A 23,581-nucleotide genomic window follows, 5' to 3' on the forward strand; every position below is an offset into this window, starting at 1 on the left:
AGTTTTTACCAATTCTCTATTGAATCATTACTCTTGTTGAACTTAGGATGCAATATGAGATTTTTAGTGCATCCTTCATCATGCTTTATAGATGTACAGTATTAGTGACCCAGTGCACAGACTCATTGAAAGAAAATTAATTAGAAGGTGGCCAGTGGGGTAGGACTGGGTGAGATGGGCTGGGCCAGACACACCCTGGAGCCAACCTCCTATGGTCCCTCCCGAGTCAGCCACACCTGGGGCGGCGCTGCCGCTCAAAGGGTGTCTGTGGAGTGAGTGGGGTCCCTCCGGCAGGTGGGGTCCTTTGGCCTGGCCTGCAGGGACTGGGCCGAAACTGGCTCTCCAACACCCCCCGAGGAGCCCCAGAGTGCGGAATGCAAACTCAAGTGTGCAGTAAACCAGATTTGGGGCCGACAATGCCCCAGCAACAACATAACTCACGGGTCAAAGGTGGAATTATGCAGCCCCATGAGGAATCGGGCTCCCTCCTCTCTGGTTCTGGGGTGCGTCACCAGAGAACCGCTGCTGCCAAGTCACCACAGCTCAGCAGCTCCTGTGTTGAGTGTCAGTGTGCCTCATAGCTACCGCCGGTCGGGTGGTTGCTTAGCCTCTTATATATATAATTATGGAAGTGACATACTGATCCCAGGGTATGCTTTGTTCTTAGGCAGAAGTGCTGCCTTAATTGAGGAAGATTTGTTTTGGATCGACACAATGTTCTCTTTTAATAGTTGCCAAATAGGATGCAAATGTTTTCCATATTTTGGGTTTCCACAAAACACAAAATATTTTTAGGGAGTAATGCAATTAATGTAAGTTATATTGATGCAGTCATTTAGGGAACACTAATAAGCAAACCCTAATTTGGTATAAATAGTAAGTAGCAAAACAGGGAGAAGGGTTATAAATAGGTATAAATGAGAGAAATAAGACAAGAAAAATAAATTTATAGAAAATTTAAAAAACTAATATTTAATAGGTGTGCTTAAAGATGCTATAAAAAGAAAAGGGAGTATGTTAAGAACTATAAATCAGAGAAAATGTAGTTTGTTCACTCTATGTGGTTATAAAATATGAAAAAATGTATCTTTCACAAGCAATTAAGTTACATATGATGTATTTGGCATGAAAACATTAACATCTCTAAAGCACACCTTATTTTCATCAATAAGATTGCTACCAATAGCTATAAAAACCACCTTCATAATGCCAGAAACAGAACTAATCCTTCACTTTCAAAGTAAATTTGCATGTACAGTCAGATCAGATTTTAGATTTCCAAATAAATTCACTATTTCAAAAGGATCACTATATTAAACAAGTAAAAAGTAATATCTGAATTTTGGTGTGCTACTGTTAGGTACGATTGAAAAAAGAGAAGAAAAAGTTATCTCTCAGTAACTTAGGTGATGCTTATGTTCAGCTAACAATTTCCTAACAAATGTAAGAGCGTGTGATATGGATGGATAGGCCATGGGCATAACTATAAAGGAGAAAGTTATATTTGACAGTTAATTCCCAGCTGTCCCAGCCAAAATAAGGTTATTCTTATCCTCCTGTCTAAATTTCTTATCAGGCAAGACAACGGAACAAAATCTTGTTACAAAATTTTTATTACATTTCCAATTGGGAAGAGTAAATTTTAAAAAATAAAATATATAACCCTGCCAGAGCTTTTCAATGTTCCCATACTGCCAATTTTACCTTTCTTGGAAGAAAGACAAGCTCCATTTTTTCCCCACAGAGAAGTATTCATTGTAAGACATAATTCGCCAGCCCACAAAGGAACTGTACTCTTCCTGTGAGCCTTCAATTAACTGTATGCTTATAAATGGCATTTCCTCTGAATGTGTATTGAAACTCACCTTATAAAATCCACAACGGTAGAGCAGTTCTTGTTGCTAAGGGACTATGATATTATTTCATGATGCTAAAACAGGAATATTATAGTTTAAATTGTTCATGTGCCTAGCCATCATCAGACTTTTTAAATACTAAGAGATAAATGTTCTAACCTCTATTTACGTTATTTAATGTTGAGATAATGAATGATCCTGTACTTTTTAAAAACTAAAGACTTTTAAAGTAGTATCAATAATAATAATAAAGCATTATTATCAATTTGATTGTTGCATGAGCTCTTGCATCATGCCAGGCACTATTTTATGTAGTTTATAGGAATTAACTCATTTAATCCTTATAACAGCCCTACTGGTTAGGTATTATTACTTCCCCAGTTTTGCACAAAAGGAAACTAAAGCACAGAAAAGTAACTTGCTCTAGGTTATGGAGCTAATAAAGTGGCAGAAGTAGAATTTGATATCCAATTGGTCTCACTGTAGAGTTTACATTCTTACCTGCCACACTATATTACACTAAGAAAACATTTTTAAAAATCTTACTACATACATTTATTTACCTGGGATTTGATGTTTTTTAAAGTAAAGTAACTCATAGTTCTTTAAGAACATACCTAGTCTTATTCATAGAACATATTTGCTGAAAGTACTTCCATACTCTGGTGGAATTGTATTTATAACCTAATTGTTTACATCATTAGGATAACTTTGAACCTACTAGGTTGAGGGATATGCACTAGCAGTTTACATTGAGTGGAAATCCAATCCTTATTTTACAAGGCTAATCTTTGGGTAATGTCTCCAATGTATATTTAATCCTGATTAGGCTTAAATGAGCAGATTAAAAAACACACAAAGAGGTAAGACAAAATAATAGTGCAAGTTTCTAAAGTGTAATTTCACTGTAATGTGGAAACTTAATGTATCTAATTTTGCTATGCAGCCACACCAAGTGGTTTTTTACTTTGGCTTTAATGTCCAATTTACTAAAGCACTACATCTAAGAATAGTTCATCTTTAATAGTATATCATACTTTATATTTTTTATTAAAAAAGAGAATGGGCCTTATTAATATATTTATGTGCAGCATAGCAATACTTCATATATCTTCACAACATAGGTATAGTTATGCATAAGGCAAGCTTCAAATTAAGTTTCAAAAACAAACATATATAAACTTACCCTCGATTCAGCAATATTTCTAGGGTCACTTATTTCAGCACCAATTAAAGGACATGGGAGTAGAGACTGGTTGATACAATTTCTACACTGTAAGTAGCTGGTTAAAGAACATTCTTTCGTATTCCAGATGGCATTTAAAGATAAACCTGTCTCCATGCCTACAAAAAATTAAAAAAGGCCTTTCATAAACCCTGAACTACCAGATTCAACATCTCAATTTCACTTATAAAGGTCTAACAGAAAGTGGAGTGGATGTTAAGATTGGGTAATATTTTTGAAAACCATTACTTTAACATATTTAACTTTTATAATCTTTAGTTTAACATAGTAGAGTACAGAAAATAAGTTTAAAAAAGAGTAACAACTTACATTTATTAATGCCTATTATATAAATTCATTATTTTATTTTCACAGCAACACTATGAGGTAATTATTATTGTCCTCATTTTATGGGTGAGAAAACAGTTTCAGGGAGTATAAATTAAAGTCAGAAAGCAATAGGCTGGGATTTAAAATGTCCAAATCCCAAACTCATGCTTCAGTCCCTTTGGCTTGGTGCCTTCCTCAGAATCAAAACTGTTTTCAAGAGAAAAATGTAATTCTTTGTTTTCAAATAAGACTATGTATAGTTGAGAATCCTATAAATCTCCATATTCTACAATCATAAAATTGTTCTACATTAATTGTGAAATGGGACTTTTCATAAATTTAACACCAGTAAGTTTAAAACAGAAATTTGTTTATCATACAAGTATATGAGAATGTAATTTCCCACAATTAAAATAGCAAAGTAATTTTGCTCAAGCTTTCACATGATAATACATCTGCAGGAGTAGCATTCCTTTTACAGTACATTCATAACAATAATAGATATCACTATTATATATTTGGTTTCAGGACAAAAAGTTTCTCCATATTCTTTAGTTGAACAATCCACGAAGAAATTTCAAATATGCAAGGACAATCTTCTTTGTGTTGGACTGCCTTTGGCATAAAATGAGTAAAGCTCCAAGTTTTCATGGAGGAAATGAGAGTTCCAGGTGTTAAATGAGCACTTGCTACCTTCTGTAGGAATTAATGGTACTACACAACAAAGGTGTACAGTTATGGCAGAGAAGAGACAAGAGACCAAGAGAGAACCTCTCTTAAACATTGTACTCCCCAACCTCTCTTGTGACTGAATTTTATTTGTTCCTGGAAGTCACTAAAAAAAGGAGTGGAAACTCAGAATGAGATGTTGGAGGCAGCACAGAAAAAAAATTAACAACATAGCTTTTCACTTCAAGCTTAAGTGTATGCAGTTGAAATGGGAAGAATTTGTGTAAAAGAGGACTATGAATCTATACAAAGTTGTAATTCTCAAAACTATCTTACAATCTTCCACACTGCACTAAGCCAAGAAATTTTAACAACCACATATTCATTTTTTGATAAATGAGTACATTCCCACAAGAAAGAATTTCCAATTCCAGAGAAAATATTGAAATTGGTCAAAGCTGCAAAGTACTGACGTGAACATTATTAGAAACATATGATCTGACCATATGTTTCTGCAGACATTTGTAACCAAAGTAAACATTCAGACTTGTCCTGAATGGTCCACCTTTGAGGTGGTAGCAACAAAAAGAAATCCCAAGTTTTATTTTTAAGGGTCTTTTATATTTAGTATTGAATGAATGTATATTATCATAGAGCTTGTTGCCCTCGGATTTTAAATGGGAAGAAAGGGTTTAGATGGACCCACTGATGTTGAAAATGGTAAATGATAGGGTGTCTGGGTTATCTGAAGTCAGCATTTTGAAACAGAAGTAATATGCTTCGCCTTGTCCCTACTGCTTCTAGGAAGAGTAGACAAACTTATTTCTAGGTGAGTGTAGGGCTGAGATAAAGAATAGTAGGGTTTGGCCTAGTCCTTTCTACCCAACATTGGAAACAGGTATTGGTAGAATAAAAATGAACATGATGAGCAGACTTGAAAGTAGCCGGGAAATTGTACAATGGCAGTAGGCAACCTGAGACATATTTATGCAAAGGTAAAAACACTTGTGTTTACGGGTCATTTGTTTGTCTCTAAGCATCTAGCCAACTGTGTTTTAGGAATAGCTGGTAGAGCCCAGTTGCTTCTACCCTGGAGGTTGCTCCCCTGAGTTACTGCCCATCCTTTACCCAGGTCAAGCCTGTCAAAGCATGCATGGGACCTGGATTTGTGGTTTTTCTTTTTTTTCTTTTTTGGAGTCAGTATCAGACACAGATAGATCAATGCCTCATCTATCCTGATGTGACTTTTCTTATTTATACATTTCTTTGTTTTGAACAAAATTTGAGATTCTGTTTTATTTTTCTTCCTTTGCAATTCTTAAGTCAGTGGAACATATTTTAAAGAGCAATTTTTAAAAATGCTTTTCATTTGAGAATTCACACGAAAATAAAAAAGTCCCTTATTTACGTTTAAGGGGTTTAGAAAGTGACAAAAAAGCAATATAGCTATTAAATAAGTTTACCTTCATTCTTTACTGAAGTCTGATAAACCACTAATGTGGTTTTTAAATGGTTAAGGGCAGCACTGTCCCCGGTGACATAAAATGAATTTTCTTCTTCTGAGCTGTACTCGGACTCAGTTAAGCAATGGCAAAGGGATTCTGTGCAACTTAATTTAACATTTAGGAAGATTCTTTGGATTTTTATCAGCATAGCATTCTTGGAAAAAACTTTTTTTAAAACTCCTATAAGAAATAAGGTGAAAGAGATTTAAGGAAAGTAAATCATACTAGTAATTATATTAATTTTCTAGAAATATACTGCTGGTTGCTGTAATTTATTAAAATTAATTTGTGTAGGTATGTTTGTCAATCAGAAGACAACTCAATGGAGAATTATTACACATAGTGGAAACAATAAAACAAGTAAATATATTGTCATTAAAACCTAGTATCACCAACAGATACCACTTCTCATAATAAACTCTAGTTGGATGCAGTTACAAAGAATATAATTGAGTGGCTTTTTAATTAGTATCTTAATGTGTTAATTTCTTGGTTATCTAAAATTGTACTTTTTTCTAAGAATGACTTAAGAAATCAATATGAACTAAATTACATTAAAAACAAAGTGTGGTGTGTTGCCATCAATGACCTTGATCTGTATACTATGCTCTAGGACTGTTGAGTTTATATTCCTCAATAAATGTTAATATATTTTTGTTTAATATAAAAACTAGAGGCCTGGTGCACAGATTAATGCACATGGGGGTGTGTGTGTGTGGGGGGGGTGCTCAGCCTGGCCTGCGCCCTCTTGCAATCCGGGACCCCTCAGGGAATGTAGCAGTGCACTAAGCGGCAGGCGGCCAGGGAGGAGCCTAAGCTGGCACCACGCCACTCACACTCATCCTGGCCCACTGTGCCTGCTTCCACTGCTGGGTAATGCTGCCGCAGGGTCCGGAGAGGCTCCCGCCACTGCAGCTGCACTCACCAGCTGTAAGCCCAGCTTCTGGCTGACCAGTGCTCCCCCTGTGGGAGAAGACTGACCACCAGGGGGAAGCTCCTGCACTGAGCGTCTGCCCCCTGGTGGTCAGTGTGCCTCATAGCGACTGGTCAACCGGTCGTTCTGGTCATTTGGTCATAACAGTCGCTTAGGCTTTTATATATATCTAGATACTATGATTCTGGAAAGTACACCTTTGGGAAAAAAATAAGAGAATGAGGCTTGCTTTCAGAATTCTAAGACTATGCCTTTCATAAAGAGATTCTGGCAAAGGTAAACTAAAATAAATATAAAAGTACAAAAATACATCAAAATGGTGGAAAGAGTTCCATGACCTTGCTTGAGCTCTCATTATAACGTTCCCTTTTCCTCATTTATAAAATAAGAATACCACCTGTATTGTTGACTTTGAAAGCTCTATAATACACTACATGGCACACTCTAAAGCACCATAGATGTATCTGCTATGTTCTTGCTTTGCTTTGCTTGCTTTATAAGTAAAGAATCCAGAGTAGAGAGGCTAAGAGATCAGAAGATGGGAACACCAGGAACAAACAGCATATCCTGAATTCCCTCAAGAATATATTTTTAAGTTTTTGTTGTTTGTTTGTTTTTTTCCGTAAAAACTTAAAGAAAATTGCCCTGGCTGTGTGGCTCAGTTGGTTGGCGAATCAACCCAAACACCAAAAGGTTGCAGGTTCCATCCCTACCCAGTCAAGGCACATACAGGACAAACAGAATGTGTTTCTCTCACATCTATGTTTCTCTCTTTCTGTCTCTCCTTTCCTTGTGGAAAGAGAAAGGTCACTAGAGCCTAGAAACTGGTCAAATGAAAAAGGAGAGCCAAGTGTCATGACAAAGTCATGACAAAGTAAATACATTTATAGAATGCTCTATTCAATTTATTTAGTCATAGTCAGTTAATATAGTGTTGGGAGTATAAGAGTAAACAGCAAAGACACCCCCCTCCTCCAAAAAAAATCCCTGATCTGCCCTATGGATTTTACATAGAATGTTCTCAATGGATTTCAGTGTTCCTTTGGTAACTTTGTGTGTGTGTGTGTGTGTGTGTTGTTTCAATGTATATATATTTTAAGATACTAAAATGAAATGTAAAAAAAAACAAAAACCAGAAAATAAGTCTTCACAATACTTAAGTCTTGCTAGTAAAAGAATAACTACATAGAACTTTTTTCCTGAAGAAGCTCTAAATGTTTCTCAGCCAAATTTGAAGATGCAATGCTGAGATAACAATTACTGTAGATTACTGTTTTAGTTTCCTAACAACTAACATTTGCACAGTACTTCAGAATTTATAGAGCACTTTCACATATTGTATATCATCTCATTTAATCCTCACAATAATTTTCTTAGGTAGGTAGTGCTCACCTTTCCCCACTAGAAAATAAACCCAAAGCGCAATAAAGCAAAATACTATGACCAAGTCCACTCTGTAAATAGTAGGGCCAAAGCTCACACTCATTCCTTTGACCCCCAATTTTGTTATCTTTCTCTTTGCCTGATGTTTAAAAAAGCTTTAATGTACTCTACTGCATTGGTATTCATAAAGTTTAATTTATTTCTTATGAAATTATTTATCTCCATTTTAAAATGAGAAAACAAATTCCAAAAGTTAAGTAGCTTGATCAAAGTAAGTCAGCAGCTGGAACTGGAACGTTTCCAAGTCTAATGATAATAAAGTCCATGTATACTAACAATCAACTTTAAAGACTAAAATATGGAAATATTAATACACCAATCTACTTTATTGCAATTTAGGTGAACCTATACTAAGGATGACACAAAGTAATTTTTTATATTTCCTACCTCCTTCTGCTTTAGGTAATAGTTCAGTTCCACAAATAATACAATAAAGTCCTGACTGGCAAGGCAGGTTACTTGTGTCCTTTTACAACACATAAGAGAGATCAATGGTTGAAAGAACGGTTAATATTAAAGAATGAATACCATAAGGCAGTTTGAAAATAAAAGAGGAAATATACCTAGGTAATACTTGATACAAAATAGTAACTATCAGTATTTAATATCCTCAAATCTTTTCAACTACTATGAATCATATATAAGTGATGGCATCTAACTTAGTTTGCATAAATGATACTCCAATTATACAATCTCATATTTTATAATAGCAAGAGGCCAAATGAAACATTTTAATATTGAGCTTTGTAAATACTGATGTAAAATAATTTAATGTGAAATGATGAAATTTTGGGGAAAAGCATGAGCATCAAAATCATAGAAACTGCTTAAAATTTAAAAAAATACAAATCAATTATGAAGAATAGTAAGATATCTACATGACTATGCCTTGTTAATAAATATTCCTTTTAATCAGTATTTATCCTTGTATTTTCAAAGGTTAATTTCTGGGAATAGTAAGTTTCATACAGCTTTTGTTTTCTTTCTAATACATTGAAGCTCGTTCATTATAGAGTGGAATTTGGTATAAGATGGGCTGTTTTGGACCTAGTCCAAGAGTTTAGTTACTGAAAGCACTTCATTCTTAGGAGGTTTCACCAATAAGGTGATCCACTGGCTCAGATCCCTTGGATATTATAACAAGGCTCCATTGTAGAGTACAGGAAGCCAGGCAGCTAATGGTTCGTTCTATCAAGTGAAAGCTTAAGAAACAAAATTCTTTTTTTTTTTTTTGGTAGGCATGAAAATCGTTTAAGGCTACAGAATTAATAAGCCTAGGTCATCCATCTAAATTTCCATTCCCTGAAGTGATGTTCTCTATTGTATGTTTAACAGCTGCAGATACTTCATGTTATGGTTTTAGCTTCCTTAGACATTCATTGTCTGATACAGTCTTAAGTTTACTTTTTGTTAATAAAATTTTCAGTATTAATAACTTTCTATTTACTAAAGACTGAAAACTACCAAGAATTCATAAAGGTTAAAGTAAAATCTTGTCTAGCTCATTAATAAATATTAAAAAGGGCACAAGCAAAAGTAATTTTTAGGTAATCATATACCCAAAAAAATGACATCACTGAGGTTAAACGAATACAATAACCAGTCTTTCAAGTAATTTTACATCAGGCACTTTGATTTTGTAAAATTTTATAAGCAATCCGAAAGAATGAAATATTTTGAATGTGTTTTACCATAGGAAAATAACATGACATAGTCATATTGCAGAAAAATAATATAGGAAAGCCTTTTCAAAAAATTAATGTCTTAAAGATCATAAGGAAGACTAAAAACAAAGCCTTGTGTGAATTTTGGAACAGTGCTAAACTAAAAACCATGTAATAATTAAATGCATAGTAGTAGCAGAGTAAGAGTTGTCATTAATTTCCATCATAGCTATTACAAGTTTTAAATGATTCATCTAAATTTCAACAGTCAAGACAGGTACCATCTACTCTTTACATTGTACCTTTCTTCCATGAATAAAGCCCTTTCTCCCCTTTCTCCAACTGGTAGTTTTCCTGGTCCGTGGCTTGTATGTTCTATAAACTTTCAGCCCTTGAATAAATTCAGTATTAGATAATTACTTCATATGCATCAAATGGGTAAAGCAAATTACCTGATAAGCAATTTCTATCTTAAATATCTCAAAAGTCCTAAAGAATAAACCAAATAATTTTCCTTCTAACCATATAACAATTCTTTATTATTTTTTATTTTTTAACTTTATTTTTATTATTGACAGTATTACAGATATCCCCATTTTCCCACCCCTTTGCCCACCTCCACCAGCTCCTGTCCCCTCTTCCCTCTGGCCATCACATACAATGATTCTTTATTGTTGGTTTATCTATTTATTTATCTATCATCTTCATCATCATTAGGAAGTTTCATATAAAGTAAGGATGCACTCCAGATATGATTGATTTACTAACTAATAACTGATAGTTTGCCATCTGCCAGGTACTCTTTTAAATGCTTTTATATATTTTAATGTATTCAACTCTCTAAAACATCTTTAAAAAGCATGTAATCACTAATGAAACTGTTCTACAACCTACTGTATTATATAGGTTAGTACTTTTGCAATATCCACTCAGTCAAAATTATAAACTAAGGATACAATATAGATATATACCTGATTCAAAATTGACATTATACAAAATGTTTGAAACACCTCTTGGAATTACTAAAAGCTGTGGCACATCTCTACATACATTCCAAATAAGAGAATTTTTTAGTTTTAGACAGTTTGGAAGGAATAAATATTAGGGAAAGGGGATGGTATTTGAGATCAACTTGGATAATAACACTAAGATATGAATAAAATATAATGTGCTTGGTTTTTCTCATGTAGTTTACCAATTTTTCTAAAGGCGTTTTAAGCACAGAATTATTAAAATCAGTATCTTGCTCCTCAAATTATTATGTACATATTCATAAAATTAGTCCCTTAAAGGTAGATTAGTATCATTTCATCTACTCTATAAAATGGTGTGCTTAACTTTACTCATTTTAGAACAAAGCAATTGAAAAGTAATTCAGAGTAAAATAACATATTCCTTTATAGATTTTTAAAGCTGAGATTTACATGATTTTATAGTACTAAATCCTGCATTTCAGTTAAAACATTCCCTTAAAGGCACAGTAATTGACAACATGACTAAGCTAATTAGTGGCAGAGCCAGGAATAGAGCCCAAATCTTTTTTCTTCCTCCACCCAGTATTCTTTCTACTACTCCACTACCCTTACCAACAAATTTAAAAATATACCAGAGAGAAGAAATGGTTATACCCTTTGAAAACAATTTAGAAATTACCTTCTAATCTAATGCTTTGTAACTTATTACTCATTGATCAACTAAAAAATATGTGATAGTAGGTGGGATATAGTACATCCCAATCTCTACATGAATGCTTTAACTGGTAAATTATCAATTTGAATTATGCTTAAGAGTTATGGCATCCAATGCTATAAAACAGTTAAGCTGTATTCAATCTAAATACCATCAAAATAAAAGTAAACACATGCATATGTAATAATTTATCATCCACATAAATGTAAAATAAACTTGATTGCTGGGAATTCTGACTTGAAAATAATAAACCACTTCCACAACTTCAACAGCTCATAAAATTTCAATTCAAATCACTCACAAGAAGCCTAAATGTCCATAAAATAATAGATATTTCTTAGAAAAGGATCAGTGAATGTAATTTTGGAACGATGTCAGAGGAGAGCTTCTTTTATAACCACTTTTGATAAGAAGTATAGCTCCATTCACAAAAACCTAGTCAAAACTTACCGAAAGACTTACTGAGCTGTAAGGGAACATTTTTAAGTTACAGTTACATGTTTACATTTACTTATCAAATTTACATATGAAGTTTTTTATCTTAGTAGTTGCAAAATTAAAGCCTTTATGCTAAAACATGTCACTTTTCCTCCCAATGATAATGAAGCTAGATAATCAGAATTGAAAATTCGGAGTCCTTCATTTGGCATTTTATAACTTTACATAAGTTTGCTTAAAACATGCTTGATTTTAGTTTATCAAACAAACAAATGCAAGACGTCAATTTAAAATGCATGCAGTTTTCTTCCTTAATTCTTAATTATTATTAGACAGTTTAATACAGGAATAAAATTTTTAAGAAAACTTTGATTTCTAAAAGAAATGTCAGACTAATTTGAGGTAAAATCTGTAATAAAACATTACTGATTTACACTGTTGTTAATTTTTATGTATTGGATGAAAACAAATGGATGAAGAAAAGTACAATATATAAATGTTTATGTAAAATTTAAAATGCCCTCGACAACTATTATCTTTTAAACTGATTAATTTTGAATTGCACTTAGCTAAGGAAGACTGTTGAAAGAAAATATTTTGAATGAATCTCTTTATCAAAACTCAAGAATAGTAAAACTTACATTTCAGAACTTACTATACTTTTAAAACTCTAATGCAATTAAAGTAAAAAATATATCTCAAATTTAAAAAATTATACTTTGCTAATGTATAAGTTATCATTTATAATAAGAGTTTAATATAAGTACAATAATACAGTTAAGTATTATTATCTAATACCAGGGAACACACCTTTATTTTGGGGAGGAGACTGTTTAAAGTCCTTTATATCCATTTCATGAGTTTTCCCCAGTTCCAATTCATTTATATGAGTTGTTTTTATATTATTATCAATATCATCAACTTTACTTTCTTCAATATGCATGAGTCTATTTAACTTTGTGTCTGGGCAATCCTCAACTTTCATTTTCCTGACTGAATCTACTTCTTTTGTAGTCCTAGTTTCAAAAAGATCTTCAACTAAAATACAATTTGAATTATTGGCCAATCTGTTGTCTCTATCAGTTTCAACTAGTTCATTTTTTTCTTCATTTGTATCTACAGGATCATAAAGTTCAGGTGTAAAATAGATAGATTCATCTTCTGCATCTGTTTCAAGAGCTCTATTTGAAGTAGAAAGTTTATCTTCTTCACTCACTAGAGATAATTCAAGGTCTGGATCCAGAGCTTCTTTACAGCAGAGTAGCTGTTCAGAATGATCTTTTTTAAGAAGAGCAGCCTCAATCTTTATTGATGGAATAACAGTTTCTGACTGAGGGCATGGTTCAAATGATGCGCTTACTCTTAGAGATGAGGACTCAAATTTATCAGTGAGTGGCAAAACAGTTTCACAATCCTTTTCTGTTTTGAAAGTGGAAGAACTAGAGGCACAGTCCTCTGATGACCTAAACTTAGGTGCTGTAGTCAGAATTTTACTAGAAAAACACTGTCCCAAAGAATTAGAACTAGACCAGCTAACTCTATTTGTTTGTTTGCTGAAGGTTGGGCTTGTGGATCTGGAAATCCCAATGTTTTCTGCTTCCATTGCCTGGCCAGACTCTTCCAATAATTCTGGATCATCTATGAGTACAAAAATGTAAAAATGTTAACTTTCTGTTCCTAGCATAATAATTGTTTTATCAAAATGATTTTTGTTAGAAATACTACAATAACTGTAAAGGAGACAAAATTCTAAGCCCACAACCAGTAGCAGGACTTCCATCTTAGAATGTAAATCACAAAATATTAACTCTGAAAAGAACCTTATGTCTCCAGTGAGTCCTAACCCAAGTTATAATGCTGTATGGTATATTTTCAAATCCCTCTCCAGGAACTTTGGGAGTGAATGAGAAAAGGAGTAAAAAGAGGAAGAGGGCTGAATAATGGAGGGAACAGGCTGTAACAATTTACTTTTTAAATCCACCAACTAGTTACTGACCTAGACTAATTCCCTTAAGGAAACTGACACTACACAGACTAAGATATAAAACTGGTTAGTACTCAGACCTGAATTAGAACCTAGGTTTCCTGATTACCAATATAATTACCTTGGATTCACTATGACATTTATTGTATACTAGAGATCCAGCGCATGAATTCGTGCACAGGTGGGGTCCCTCGGCCTGGCCGGCAATCGGGGCCAGCTGGCCAGGGGTAGGGACCACAGGAGGTTGGCCGGCCACGGGAGGTTGGCTGTGGGAGCACAATGACCACCAGGGAGCAGCTCCTGTGTTGAGCATCTGCCCCTGGTGGTCAGTGCGAGTCACAGCTACTGGCCCACTAGTCCAGTCGTCCATTTGTAATGGGTGCTGAGGCTTTTATGTATATAGATAGAAGCATATACTATAAAACATTTAAAATTTGATATATTAATCTATCATATATTCATTAAAACAACTGAAATGATACCAATTATATATATATACATACACAGTTTGGCAAACTTTTTCTATCACAGGCCGGACAGCAAATATTTTTGGTTTTGTGCGTCTTTCGTATTTATCACAACTACTCAATTGTGCTGTTCTAGTGTAATAAGTACAATTCTCAACTCCACCTTTGTATATAATATATAAATGAATGGATGTGACAGTGTTCCATTAAACTATATTTAAAAAAACAGATAGCAGACCAAATTTGGTCCAGAGGCCATAGTTTGCCAATCCCTGATATTGACCATTATATTCTAATATATTTTGAAATATTTTTTTATCATTTAGAATACATGGCTTCATTTCCTTAAACTAAGAAATTCATGTAAGAAAAAGACCTATAAGTGAGACCAATTTTCAATATAACCTTTAGAAAAACACCTAGCATTTGCATAGTACTTTACAATGCTGTAATATTTATGTTATTAAATCTTTACAATCCAACTTTGAGGGATAGGTATGCAGATAATCCTTTTTCTATTAAGACTCAAAAAAGTTAAGTGACTTGCTCCTGGTCACAAAGCTAGTTAGTAGCAAAGTTGTTTTTGTTATTTTTAAAAATATATTTTTATTATTGATTTCAGAGAGGAAGGGAAAGGGGGAGAGAGAGAGATAGAAACATCAATGATGAGAGAAAATCATTGATCGGCTGCCTCCTGCAGGCCCCACACTGGGGAATCAAACCATGATCTCCTGGTTCATAAGTCAACGCTCAACCACTGAGTCATGCCAGCCGGGAGTAGTAGCAAAGTTTGTTAATGGAAAATCAGAAAATGTGCTCAACTCTCCTGACAAAAGTTTGTTCCCATTCCAATATACTTTAGTACTTCACTAATTTATAATAATACTTTACATTACAAACCAAGGTATTTAAGGACATTAATCTACAACACAAAAATATCACTTCACTAAAAATAATGGAAGACTTTTCTATCAAATGAATATGGACTAAGCTTTTCATACATTGGTCCTTCCTGGAGGTGATGTCACTTGGGAGAGATGAACTTTTAGTTATTCATTTTACAATATTTTAGTCCTTAGACACACATTTTTGTTTTACCTTCCCTAGGATTTTCTGGTAATAGATGATTTGCTGCTTCTAAAAAGTAAGGTGAGGTATTGTCCTTCAAACAAGCCACTTCAAGTGTGGACTGACTGTCCTGTATGGACTTTCTGTCCTCTTTGGATACATCAATGAACTTTTGGTGCTTTTTAGAAAATTCAGCCAAAGATTCCAGGGCACTTTCAAAGGTTGAATGGTGCTGAATCTGCTGCCGTACCCATTTAGAAAGTCCTAAGGAAAAAGTAAACCCAGGGAAGAAACTTCGGTTATTTTATGATATTATTTGTGATATTTGGTTATGATGATATTATGTATTAAGAAAACCTTGGATAATTTTTCTAATGAAGTAATCTAGAATTTAGAGTACATAGAATGGTTCTCAATACTTTTCCTGCCTTTTTACCATCATATATACAATATGCTCATATATCAGTAACATTTTTCTTTACATGCAACAATTGTCAACTGGAGAGAGGAAAGAGGCAATGAGAGTAAGGTGAGGAAGGGTGGAAATTTTGTCACTTTAGAATAACTCGGGAATAAAGCAAATTTAATTTCACAATTCCCCACAAAAATTGGCTGCCTTTTCATTATAGGAAAATTAGAAGTTGTAAACAACGCAATTTTGCATACTTACTTTCTAAATTTCACTCCTTTTGCAAAAATAAATTCAAGATTTCAGTCTCATAGGTTTTTGTTCCTTTTTTCCCCCTAATTCCAAATATACTTTAAACTACTCTGGGGGCCAAAAGGAATAACATTGTTTTATGAGTAAAGCATGTCCTATCTAAATATTACATTATTTTTAAAATATACAAATAATCAAGTTGTAAGGGAAAAAATTTGATCTATGACATATGAAAACTACATAAAAATGAACCATAATTGAATCTAAGGGGCTCTATAGTAAGACTCACTTCAGAATGAAATTCAAAATCAGATATTCAAACTTTTAAAAAATAAATTTTCTCTACTGTTACTAAAATTATCATCACCTTTCGGAGTAATTTAAAAAGTCACTGTGGCCATGGCCTGTGTGTCTCAGTTGGTTGGGTATTGTCCTGGGCAACCAAAGGTTGCCAGTTCAATTCCTAGTCAGGGCACATGCCCAGGTGGCAGGCTTGATTCCTCTTTCTCTCCCTCTTCCCCTCTAAAAATCAATAAAAAATATTTTTAAAATAATAAAAAGCCACTATGGTGACTACTATCTTTGATTTCAAATACATTCCTTTGTTTCTTAATGGAATTTTTATATCAGTCTATATGTATAAAAATTGAATTTAAACGGATATCAGTCATCAAAAGAAATTTGTATTTTGTGCTATTATTGCCCAGATAAGAAAAAATTTCACACTTTGAGTCTCAAGAAAAAAAAAATTAAAACCAGGCAAAAAAAAAATACGTATTTAATTCAAAAAAAATCTCTCAACAAATCTGAACTATAAGATAAAAAATTAAGTTCTAGATTTTAAGATTAAAAAAATTAAATATGAATTTCCTTTAAAGTTCTTTATTTTTGGTCGCTAGGAGAAAATAATTACACCACCTAATAATATGAAGAAATTTTAGCACTATAGTTACCTCTTCCATTTTGATCATTTTGTAATCAAAGTAAGCCTTTTCAGTGTAAAATGTCAGTTTACTTTTGAAATTTGAAAGAATATGAGCTCCACCTGCTGACTAAACATAAGCACTTAACATTTTGCTTTTAGTTATGTCTTGACCTAAGCACAATTGCTTGCTTTACATTCAAAAGCAAGACTAATAAGGCAACATTTGCTGCTTTAATCTATCCAAGGTGGATATGTTTTGATATCAAACCAAATACAGTAATTAGGCTCTGAAATGGAAAAAGTAGTCCATACTCATAGAAAGCTAATTTGAAACAAATTTAAATTTAGAACCTTTTCATTATAGTATAGTATGAACTTTCTAGCATTAAAGATAATAATAAAGATGCAAATATTTCCAACAGTTCTTTAATAACTGATGGGTTCCTGGTATTGCCTCTAAAGGGATTGTGTTACTGCAAAATAAAGACTACAGATGTCCATCAACTCATGATGGGATTACATCTTAATAAACCCACTGTAAGTTGAAAATATTGTATGTCAAAAGTGCATTTAAAATACCTAACCTACCAAATGTCATAGCTTAACTTAGTTTACCTTAAATGTGCTCAGAACACTTACATTAGCTTACAGCTGGTCAAAATCATCTAATATGAAACCTATTTTATAATGCCCAGCATCACCAGAGAGTATCCTACCACATATCACTATCCCAGTAAAAGTTCAAAATTCAAAATTCGAAGCATGGTTTCTACTCAAAGTGTAAAACTTTTGTACCATTGTAAAGTAGAAAAATCCTAAGTCACACCAATGAAAGTCAGGGACCACCTGAATAGGACATAATATTTGTTCATTTGAATGGGGGGGGGATGACTATTTGATTTTGGGGCATGCAATAGTGTTTTTCCTTTTAGAAAATATGAGCTCTGTCTAACATAAACCCTATAATAACTGAAGCATTTCTAGACAAGCAAACCAAGAAACACAACAAACTTCAACATAACCCAGAATGAAAGAATAAAGAATCCTAAGCAACAAAAGGAGATGTGCTTAAATGTAAAAGCTTAATATTTCTTAGAAAAGTCATTTCTGTAGAACAGCTTTTACCCCTGACAATGCTAAATAAATTATTAGTGTTACTGAGTCGAATCCCATATTCTATGAAATTGAAGGATCCTAATTGATTAATACTATGTTGATAACTAACCAGATTCTCCTCTATAAAGATTGTTTTGCAAACACATAAGCACTAAAAGGCTAGAATTCCTTTCAGTATTGATTTTTCATGTTTGATCTAAATATTCAAATTCTCACAATGCAATATGCAGATGACATAGCATAGAATTGTGCACCTAAAACCTACATAATTTTATTAACCAATGTCACCCCAATACATTTTACTTAAGAATTCTCTATCCAATTCTTTGTCTTTAAAAATAGAAGTCATTAAAGACTTATTAATTCATTACTCTAAGCCAGTGATGGCGAACCTATGACATGCGTGTCAGAGGTGACATACAAACTCATTTCTTTGGTTTTTTCTTTGTTAAATGGCATTTAAATATATAAAATAAATATCAAAAATATAAATCTTTGTTTTACTATGGTTGCAAATATAAAAAAATTTCTATATGTGACACGGCACCAGAGTTAAGTTAGGGTTTTTCAAAATGCTGACACACGCCGAGCTCACAAGGTTCGCCATCACTGCTCTAAGCCAACCTGAGAATCTTACCAGATATATATCGACTTGGGTTACTCCTGAAGCGGTCATCCACTAAAATAAGAGCTCCCCAATCATTTTTGTGTCGAATACATCTATAAAATACAGGAAGAAAATAAAATAGATATAACTTTGAAAATAAAAGCTAATGGAAAAGATAGAAGACTGAAAAAATCAATTACGTGTCATTGGTTTATATTCCTTTAATCAAACTCACATATATTCCTTTAATCAAACTAATTATTATGAACAAGGTTATACTCAAAACATTGTACTAAAGTAGTTCTGTAACCAAATCGCATACATCTGCTGACTACTGATAATTCAACATCCCAAAATGTTATATGCATTCTATTTTGAAAGGCAAAAAAATATATTTTCCAAAACTTTTCTTAGCCACAGACTATTTTTCACCTCGTGCATTATATTGTTAGTTTTATGTAGATGACCTTTATTCTAGTTTAATGAGTTTTTATCATAAGTGAACGTTTAATTTTTTTTTTTAATATATTTTATTGATTCTCCACAGAGAGGAATGGAGAGAGACAGAGAGTCAGAAACATCGATCAGAGAGAAACATCGATCAGTCGCCTCCTGCACATCCCCCACAGGGGATGTGCCCGCAACCCAGGCACATGCCCTTGACCGGAATCGAACCCGGAACCCTTCAGTCCGCAGGCCGACGCTCTATCCACTGAACCAAACCGGTGTCGGCTGAATGTTTAATTTTACAAAAATCTTTTATATGCACCAATTCATATGCTCATGTAGTTTTTCTTCTTTAGACTGTTAATGTGGTAGATTATACTGGCAAATTTTTGAATATTGAGCCTGCCTTTCATTCCTAGAATAATCACATATGGTCATGATGCATTATTCTTTTTATAGATTGTTGGATTTGATTTGCTAAAAATATTAAAAGTAAACATATAGTTCAGTGGTTTTTAGTATATTTATAAGGTTGTGAAACCCACACCACTATTATACAACATTCTTATTTCACCAAAAAAATCCCAGTACCCATTGTTAGTCACTCCCAGTTATCCCAATTATTCTCCCTAACCCCTGGCAACCTCTAATCTACTTTGTCTTTACAGATTTGCCCATTTAGGGCATTTCCTGTATCAGTATTCAGCATTTTGTATCTGGCTTCTTTCACTTAGCATGATGTTTTCAAGGTTACTTGTATTGCACATTGATACTTCAATCCTTTCTTTGGCTGGGTAATATTCCACTGTATGGATACACCACATTTTGCCAATGGGCATTTAGGTTGTTTCCATGTTCGGACGATTATAAACAATAGTGCTATAACGTTTGTTTACAAGGTTTGTATGAATACAAAATGTTTATTATCTTGGATATATAACTAGGAGTGGAATTGCACACTTTTAAAGAAAGAACCCACTGGAAATTTTGGAGTTGAAAAGTATAACTGACTAGGATAAAGAAATAATCAGTTTAATTAAAAATAAGTTAATTGAGTCCTTTCAATTAGAAAATTATGCCCTCTAATTCTGAGCATTTTTCTGAAAATTATTTCTTTGCTATGTTCCTTTCCCTTATTTTCTCTAGTCTCTTATCTTAATATGGATCATATCAGAAGTTGGTTCTTACATACTGACCTTTTTTTTTTTTTAAAGTTCTTTCCCATTTTCCCTTTGTCTTTTTGATCTGGAAAATTTCTATTTTATCTTCTAACCCCAATCCTTCATTTAAAATTTATTGCTATCATGTTAATGTCTAGGAGCCTTTTCTTATTTTCTGTTCTTCCTTTTTGAAGGCACTTAGCTTACCTCTCTATAAATATTACTACTGATACTTATTTTTTAAAAAGCTTTCTTCTATCCAGAGTTTAGCAAGCTATGAACCACAGGGAAAATCTGGCCCATATCTTGTTTTTGTGCAGTCTGCAAGGTAGAAGTGATAGTTAGATTTTTAAAGGGTTAAAAAAAACCCAAGAATTTGGATGCAAAACATATATGGCATGAAAAGCCTAAAATATATACTATCTGTCCCTTTATGTAAAAAGTGTGCTAACTCCTGTTCTATTGCACTGTTTCTGTTTTCTATGAGTTCTTCTACCCTGTTTTGCTTTGTTGGTATTATTTTGCTATTGTTTTGGTTTCTATATCTCATGATACAGATATTCTTTGAATATCTAAAGACTCTTGGGACTTACTGAGGGTGAGACACTAATTCTTGGCAGCTCTAATTATGGGAGGGGCTTATAGGCTAAGAGGCTTCGCAGTAAGGCAGTGGTTCTCAACGTTCTGGCCCTTTAAATACAGTTCCTCATGTTGTGACCCAACCATAAAATTATTTTCGTTGCTACTTCATAACTGTAATGTTGCTACTGTTATGAATCGTAATGTAAATATCTGATATGCAGGATGGTCTTAGGTGACCCGCGTGAAAGGGTCGTTCGACTGCCAAAGGGGTCGCGACCCACAGGTTGAGAACAGCTTCAGTAAGGTAATCTGGTAGGAGCAGGGCCACTTTGTCACTATCTGTAGACCCTTACTCATGGAGTGGTCAGTTTCCTGGAAAAGAAATACTGTACTTTCCTGATCTGTAGATATAAGATTGTCAGCTTACTCAGAACTGACAAGAAAAAGGAGATGGAGTCTGACATTCAGTAGGTAGACTTTTCTTAATCCCCATTGTTAATACATCCTTAGCTGTACTAGGAGTTGAAGAATATATAGACTCTAGTTTAATCTCTCTAGAGCAGCAGTTCTCAACCTGTAGGTCGCAACCCCTTTGGCCATCGAATGACCCTTTCACAGGGGTCGCCTATGACCATCCTGCATATCAGATATTTACATTATAATTCATAACAGTAGCAACATTACAGTTATGAAGTAGCAACGAAAATAACTTTATGGTTGGGTCACAACATGAGGAACTGTATTTAAAGGGGCAGAAGGTTGAGAACCACTGCTCTAGAGAGTAAACCTGAATGGGGGAGGGAGCTATCAAACTATTTTTTATACTAACTTGCAACCAATCCTCTTGTGTTTAACCTTACTTTAACTGAAACTTTAGAATGCCCCCAAGTCCTAAGCTTTTCCATGACTGAATCTGGAGGATCTTCTTAGCTTTCATGACTATGGATTTAAATTTCAGTGTTCTCTTGCCTGTTAAGTTATTCAATCATTCATCTGTTTTCCAGTGTTCAGAATTTGCTGACATTTAGTCTGTCATTGTCCCCCCTCTGCCGTTCCTTTTTAATTTTGTAGGTTTGGCATTTTTATTCCTTTACTATCATGGGATTTTGAGAAAGGGTGAAGATTAATAAAAATGTCTGATTTTTCCACAGAGACTTGGGCAGAATGGGAAGATGGATATTGCCAACATTATAGGACAGTGTCAAAAATCATTAGAAAGTCAGGCTGGCACTCTGTTTTGGTTCCACTACAGTTTATATTTAAAATGCCCTATGAAAGAAAGGCATTTAAGTTAACAAAACAGTTCAGAAAAACAGGTTTCACCTTTTCATTTTCCCATTGTATTCATACTGCCTTGCTCAAATGAATTACACCCACTTGAGACAAAGGTACTTTCAGTAAAGCAGACCTGTTAGGAAACTCATAGTGCAGTTATACTATGGTCACAAAACCATATGGTACATTCCTGAAAGCTGTTATTACATTTCAAGGACTTATATTACTTCAAATACTCATGTGGCCTTAAAAAAAGATAACACTTTTTAAACACAATTTGTTTCTGTTTACTTTAGACCCTCTAAACATATCCCTTGTAAGGACAGTGCCTAAGTATAAGCACCTTTTATGTCAATCAATACACATTATGAGTATGATCAAATGATGTAAAATATTTGGTTTTTAAATGGACACATTTCTATAAGTTGTTGCTTATTGATACTGTTGCCCTTAAAATCAATGACAGTTGTTACCCATTTTTTAATTAATAAAATACTATAACTACAGTATTATATATCAATACTAGAGGCCCAGTGCACAGATTCGTGCACCAGTGGGGTCTCTTGGCCTGGCCTGCACCCTCTAGCAATCCGGGACCCCTTGGGGGATGTCAGAGAGCTGGTTTCGGCCCGATTCCCACAGGTCAGGCCGAGGGACCCCACTGGTGCACAAATCCGTGCACTAGGCCTCTAGTACGCATATAAGACCTTTGGTTAATCTCTTCCCACCCTTTCCCTCCTCCCCTCTTCCCTCTGAGATTCATCAGTCTGTTCCATGTTTCCATGCCTGAGGTTTCTGCTCCTGCATTGAGCATCTGCCCCCTGGTGGTCAGTGCTCATCACAGCTACCGGCCAGTTGGCTGGTTGGCCAGCCGCTTAGGCCTTTATATATATAGAGGCCCAGTGCACAAAAATTTGTGCACTGGGGGTTGGGGCCCCTCAGCCCAGCCTGTGCCCTCTCGCAGTCTGGGACCCCTCGGGGGATGAACACCTGCTGGCTTAGGCCTGCTCCCCGGGGGATTGGGCCTAAGCTGGCAATCAGACATCCCTCTGGCAGCCCGGCAGCCATTGGGGGATGTCCACTTCCCAGCGGGGAGCAGACCTAAGCTGCAGTCTGACATCCTTAGCGCTGAAAAGGCAGGAGAGGGTCCCACCATCACCACTGTACTGGCAGCCAACAGCCTGCCTTGTGGCTCAGCAGAGCTCCCCCATGTGGGAGCACACTGACCACCAGAGGGCAGCTCCTTCATTGAGCGTCTGCCCCCTGGTGGTCAGTGTGTGTCATAGTGACCAGTCATTCCCAGTCTTTCTGCTGTTAGGGTCAGTTTGCATATTACCCTTTTACTATATAGGATAGAGGCCTGGTGCACGGATGGGGGCTGGCTGGTTTGTCCTGAAGAGTGCCCTGGATCAGGGTGGGGGTCCCGCTGGGGTGCCTGGCTAGCCTGGGTGAGAGGCTGATGGCTGTTTGCAGGCTGGCCACACCCACTTCAGGGTGGGGGTCCCCACTGGGTTAATTTTATTCTGTGGCATGATG

The 23,581-nt window shown here is 34.8% G+C and overlaps 1 protein-coding gene across 1 annotated transcript in view; it reads right to left on the bottom strand.

The window, feature by feature from the left end:
* Positions 1-2,994: 2,994 nt before the first annotated feature.
* Positions 2,995-23,581, bottom strand: part of BRIP1 (BRCA1 interacting protein C-terminal helicase 1) — a 116,932-nt gene continuing 96,345 nt past the window's right edge. The window contains exons 17-23 of the mRNA XM_015568125.1: positions 18,612-18,694; positions 15,303-15,536; positions 12,564-13,391; positions 9,929-10,017; positions 8,350-8,428; positions 5,544-5,765; positions 2,995-3,200 (exon numbers count right to left, since the gene is read on the bottom strand). Of these exons, the coding sequence (XP_015423611.1) occupies positions 3,010-3,200; positions 5,544-5,765; positions 8,350-8,428; positions 9,929-10,017; positions 12,564-13,391; positions 15,303-15,536; positions 18,612-18,694 (1,726 nt within the window). The 3' untranslated portion in view covers positions 2,995-3,009. The remainder of the gene's footprint in view (positions 3,201-5,543; positions 5,766-8,349; positions 8,429-9,928; positions 10,018-12,563; positions 13,392-15,302; positions 15,537-18,611; positions 18,695-23,581) is intronic.

This window comes from Myotis davidii, unplaced genomic scaffold (assembly GCF_000327345.1).
Source record: "Myotis davidii unplaced genomic scaffold, ASM32734v1 scaffold684, whole genome shotgun sequence".
Classification (NCBI taxonomy): domain Eukaryota; kingdom Metazoa; phylum Chordata; class Mammalia; order Chiroptera; family Vespertilionidae; genus Myotis; species Myotis davidii.